We start from the raw sequence: 6,112 nt of genomic DNA on the forward strand, positions 1-6,112 counted from the left end.
TTGCTTCTGAGGCTGCAGAACCTTTGAGTCACCGGTGTTCCAAGTATTTCTCCGCACAGCTACTTGTGTTTTGGGAACAACATGGTACAAGGTGAAAATAACCTTTTAGGTTTAATTTTCAGATAATGACTATGGCAGTCATCCTTGTAGCTCATGGAAATATTATCAGCAGGGAGCATTGATAGTTTCAAAAAACTATTAGATGGGCACCTTAAAGACCACAACATACAGGGGTATACAATGTACGGTTAACAGCAAACACACACACACATCATAGGTTGAACTGGATGGACTGGTGTCTTTTTTCAACCTCGCTAACTATGTAACTATGTAATTATTAGAATGGGATAATTTACAAGTGATAAAACTTGGAAAAATGATGTTGTTATAAATCTGATTATTCCTTTTGATGTTTGTTTTTCAGGCAAAGCTGGCATTCCAGAAGGATATGATTAAGCCCTTAACTCCGACCTTCCTTTCATCGCCTCTGGCAGCTGCTGTAACATCTGCAATCTCATTACCGCCTCGACCCCACAACTCACTGTTTCAGGGGTCGGCCTTAGCGCCTACATTTCTAAGACCAGCCCATGGCTCTATCCGTGCCACCACAGCCTCCATACTGTTTGCACCATATTAGCTGCGAAAAAAACAAAATAACAGCAAATGCGAGACAAAAGGACTAGAATTTTTAGATGCATAAAGACTCTTTGCACTGTTGTTGCTCCTCTTAAAAAAATAAAAATAAATAAATAAATTAAAAAAAGGGCCATCTTTAAAAAATATAACCGAAGAGCACACAGTTTCAGCCATTCTTTGCCATTAGCAAAAGCTCAGTGAACACAATCACTGGAAACGCGTATAGTCTGTGTTGTGAAAAGCAAGCTCTTTCTAAGCTCACCTAGGTTTGTTTTTGCAGCCTTGTCTGTGATCCCTTTTTTTTTTTTCATACAGAGTACAAAAAAATATGTTATTATTATTATTATAATTATTTTTTTGTCCTGGCAGACTTGAACATGGGGTTCTTCCTAGTCCTTTGGTGTAAATACTTGTTTGGAATCCAAATGTCCTTCTTGAAGTGTAGAATACATAAACTAAAAAAAAAAAAAAAAAAAAAGTTAAAGTGCTTTATTGTGGATAACACCAAATCAATGGCTACTATAAAGTATTATTCTCTGTGATCAACTTGTAGAGTCCACATGGGGATGTGTAGTATTGTTCTATATCCAAGTAATGTTGTGTCTTGTTTAGCTCTAGAATGTAGATGGTGTTTAACCAGTGGGAGGCAATTCAGCTTTGATACATTTTTTATTTCTCATTTTGTTTCCGTTTGATAGGTGATTCAAACTAGAAAAGCCATATTACATTATATTGTCATAAAGAGAGATTGTTATTTTGTTGCTTTTCTCATAAAAGTTCTAGAATATTGTCAAATAGCTCAAAATATACAGAAAATATTTATACCCACAGAGAGTTGATAGAAAATGTCTCTTTGGGTGGAAAAGTAATATAATATAAAGTTTGGTGAGTTCATAAAGTATCTTCTGTTTTAAAGCTGTTTTTTCTTTGTTATATTAAAGGTCACGTTATTTTGTGGCCCTCTAATGCAATAATGTACAGAGTATAAAATATTTATATGAATATCCATCTTTTTTTAATTTTTAGAAGCTAATTACAGCGCTGGCATTTTTCTGAAATTGTGTTAAAGAGGATGCAAACAGGAATTTTGAATTGCTTGGTTGTCAGAGCACATTAAACAATAGAGCACAAAAGAGAGCCTTTTCAAGCACAATTATTTAGAGCATTTTTTTTTTCAGCATTCATTAATGGTTTCAGTCTCTGTGTACTTTTTTTTTAATGTACCTTTACAATAAAACTCCTTAAAAAAGAAGTCTGCATGTTTTTGTACTGTAACATTTGTTGGGAGTTGTTCATTAAAATGTCCACTAGGTGGCAGCACAGTTATGACAATTTTTTACTACTATACTGAAGGACTATATCTTTTTGAAGGTTAGGCAAACCATGTTGATGCATTGAAAGCTTTAGATGAAAGGCAGTATTATATTGATCATTTATTTGAATGTGTATTTCAAAGGATGGTAATTATTTTCATAAATATACAGCTTTGATGTAGTGCCTATTTTATAGAGGACATATACAGTCTGTAGTGTCTTAAAATATATGTAAAGGAATACATACAGTACATGCTGCAGTCTGTCACTAGCATTAACATAACAACATAGTGTTACTACCTGTTGTTCCTGAGTGTAGATCTATTATTTTTAAAGTTCTGCAAAAAAAAAAAAAAAAAAAACAGCACTGTTTGCTCTGCAGTGGATCTGCACAGCAGTGTGGTCACCCTGTGGACATTTTAACCTTAAATGAATTGTGGTTTAAATGGACCTTATGTGAAAAACATATTAAACATTGACTCTGACACATTTTAAGCAGTTAAAGCAACAGGCTTTATTAGTATTAATGGCACAGCAGCACAGATTGTGCGTTACATTCATTGCAGTAGCACATGGAAAATATGTATTGCCACAACACACAAATCGGAACAAGCCAATGCCATTATAAGCAACCCCTTGGCAAAGTCATATAGTTTGACCCCAACTGCTGTAGCTGTCACTTTTGTTGGTCTGGTTAGACTGTGAATGTGAAGAAAAATATAAATGTTAATATAAAGACGTGAAATAATAGAATAAATTTATATACTAAATTTTAACATTACAGGTATTAACCCTATATCGTCACCATAATACAATTTATTTTGCTTCGGCGGTCCTGTAATGGGTCATATACAGTGGGGATCGAAAGTTTGGGCACCCCAGGTAAAAAATTGTATTAATGTGCATAAAGAAGCCAAGGAAAGATGGAAAAATCTCCAAAATACATCAAATTACAGATTAGACATTCTTATAATATGTCAACAAAAGTTAGATTTTATTTCCATCATTTACACTTTCAAAATAACAGAAAACCAAAAAATGGCTTCTGCAAAAGTTTGGGCACCCTGCAGAGTTAATATCTTGTACTGCCCCCTTTGGCAAGTATCACAGCTTGTAAATGCTTTTTGTAGCTAGCCAAGAGTCTTTCAATTCTTTTTGAGGTATCTTTGCCCATTCTTCCTTACAAAAGTCTTCCAGTTCTTTGAGATTTCTGGGCTGTCACGCACTGCTCTTTTCTATCCATAGATTTTCAATTATGTTTAGGTCAGGAGATTGTGAAGGCCATGGCGAAACCTTCAGTTTACGCCTCTTGATGTAATCCCCCGTGGATTTCGAGGTGTGTCTAGGATCATTATCCATTTGTAGAAGCCATCCTCTCTTTAACTTCAGCTTTTTCACAGATGGCATCAAGTTACCATCCAAGATTTGCTGAAATTTTATTGAATCCATTTTTCCTTCTACTCGTGAGATGTTCCCTGTGCCACTGGCTGCAATACAACCCCAAAGCATGATTGATCCATCCCCATGCTTAACAGTTGGGCAGAGGTTCTTTTCATTAAATTCTGTGCCCCTTCTTCTCCAAACATACATTTGCTCATTCTGGCCAAAAAGTTAAATTTTAACCTCATCGGTCCACAGAACTTGTTTCCAAAATGCATCAGGCTTGGCTATATGTTCATTTGCAAAGTTCAAACGCTGATTTTTGTGGTGAGGACGTAGAAGAGGTTTTCTTCTGATGACTCTTCCATGAAGACCATATTTGTACAAGTATCTCTTTATAGTGGAATAGTGTACCACAACTCCAGTGTCTGACAGATCTTTCTGGAGGGATCGTGCAGTCAAACGTTGGTTTTGAATTGTTTTTCTCACAATCCTGCAAGCTGTTCTGTCTGATATTTTTCTTGGTCTTCCAGATCTTGCTTTAACTTCCACTGTTCCTGATGACTGTCATTTCTTAAATACATTCCGAACAGAGGATATTGACATCTGAAAACGTTTTGCTATCTTCTTATAGCCTTCTCCAGCTTTGTGAGCGTCAACTATTTTCAGTTTCAGTTTTCTAGACAACTGCTTAGAAGATCCCATGGTGCTGATTGTTGGGGCAAGGTCAGATGAGTCTGGGCATTTAAAGCCTTTGAGATTAACATCACCTGGTCTTCCCAGACAATTAATGAGGACAATCCATGACACTGGCAGGTCTCAGCCTTGCAAAGGGGGCAGTGCATGCTATAAATTCTGCAGGGTGCCCAAACTTTTGCAGACGCCATTTTTTTGTTTTCTGTAATTTTGAAAGTGTAAATGATGGAAATAAAATCTAACTTTTTTCCATCTTTCCTTGGCTTCTTTATGCACATTAATACAAATTTTTACCTGGGGTGCCCAAACTTTCGATCCCCACTGTATTGTGCAGCGGCGCACCTTACAGCAGCTTTGAGTGCACAGACAGACTTTCTCTTGATATATGTTATTATGAGCATGCCTTTTATGTTGTGATGCTCACATCAAAATACTGAGAATGAGTGTCAGTCGGTCCTTTGCTTTACTATCTAATTTATTATCATTGGGGCTTTTTTTTTTGGGCTGGAACCACCTCTGGCTCAGGCCCTCTGCTTCCTGCTCACCACTAATACTTGTAAATACAGAAGTCCGGCTTCTGTGTTTACAAGTGACAGCTTGTCTCTCCCATTGGCTCCCCCAGATCTGACCTCCTGAGTGTCTCCCACTGAGTGCAGGATGGGGACAGGGGAGATGCAGGTTCTCGGGGGGGGGGGGAAGTGCTGACAACCCCAGTGGATGATCTCCATGCAAGTGAGAGAGGCAGAGCCACCTACAGTGTGCAGGGAAGTTCTAGAGCTGGCTGGGTGCTTCTGCTTAACACAGCAACAAAAGTAAGACATGGATGATGGTGCAGCTTTAAAGAAGGTAGGGAGAAAATGGGGGTATGGAGGGGAGCTTGCATGCAGAGGTCAGAGCTGAAGAGGGGTGGAAGTGAGATTTAGATAGGGGTTGCAGAGGTAAGCAGCTGTGGAAGAAGAAGGCTGAACTCTGCACTATGTACGTAACACACACCCAAACTCTGCACTCTATTTGTAAACCCCCCCACCAAACCCTGCACTCTGTATGTAATGCACTCCTGGTATTTAATGCCTCTTTAAAACCCGTCCACTGTTAGTAAAATTTGACCACACCCAATATTTGATGCGGTTTGGCATGTGTGTGGGGGTTAGGGTTTTTTTTTTTTTGGGGGGGGGGGGGTTGTGGTTGAGTTCCTGTACCTATTTTCTGAGAAGAAAAAGCCCTGACTATCATATATTACTATAGAGACAACTGAGTACTGTCCGTGATACCTTTTTTATCTGCACTAACATACAATTTTTCAGGACAAGCTTTCGGGGTATGTCCCCTTCTTTAAGATCCAAGCAGTACTGATTCTTGGATGCTTGGATCTTGATGAAGGGAACATACCCCGAAAGCTTGTCCTGAAAAATTGTATGTTAGTGCGAATAAAAAAAGTATCACGGACAGTACTCTATTGTCTCTGTCGCAAGTGCACTAATATGGCTACAATGACCTCAAGCATATGTTACGATCATATATTACTATTAGGACAATAGTATAAAACACAGGAAGAGATGCTCCCGTTGGAACTGGGATTTTTGAAGTGGCAATAAACTGGAGAATTAATTAAAAATTACTACATATTTTATTTAGTTCATTTAAAAATAATTATTAGGACAAAACATATTTAAACAGTACAAAACAGTACTTGGGTCGCGGCATGCTGACGTCATCCATGCATTCCAGGAAGTGAGGACTGGCGGACGAGCCGACCGGCCGGTGGCTCATTCAGATCTGCGCTTCCATATGCGTATACTCTGCATTTTATATGTAAGTGCATTACTTTGTGTTTTACATTAAAATAAAGGGTTTTACACTATGGAGTTTTGCATTTTCTCTTTATGATGGCAATTCCTTTATGATGGTGTATCTCTGAGGATTATTCTCTGCATGGTCTCTGAGTTATATTGGCTACCAGTTCATACCCAACATCATCTATTGTGATCAAGAGGATATTTTGGATGTCTCCCAGGTTGTTACCTTGTCTACAGGCTTGATTTACCATATTTCTGCTAAGAAAGCTAGTTATACTGGTGGTGGATACA

The 6,112-nt window shown here is 38.1% G+C and overlaps 1 protein-coding gene across 4 annotated transcripts in view; it reads left to right on the plus strand.

The window, feature by feature from the left end:
• ZNF385B (zinc finger protein 385B) overlaps positions 1–742 on the plus strand; it is a gene marked incomplete at its 5' end in the record, with an annotated part of 556,508 nt that extends 555,766 nt beyond the window's left edge. For all 4 annotated transcript variants that reach the window (XM_082261100.1, XM_082261101.1, XM_082261103.1 and 1 more), the window contains one exon: positions 425–742. In XM_082261100.1, coding sequence (XP_082117226.1) covers positions 425–637 — 213 coding nt within the window. In that variant the 3' untranslated portion in view covers positions 638–742. The remainder of the gene's footprint in view (positions 1–424) is intronic.
• Positions 743–6,112: the final 5,370 nt, after the last annotated feature.

The sequence above is a fragment of the Pelophylax lessonae genome (assembly GCF_965119305.1).
Source record: "Pelophylax lessonae genome assembly, chromosome: 6".
In the NCBI taxonomy this organism is placed as follows: domain Eukaryota; kingdom Metazoa; phylum Chordata; class Amphibia; order Anura; family Ranidae; genus Pelophylax; species Pelophylax lessonae.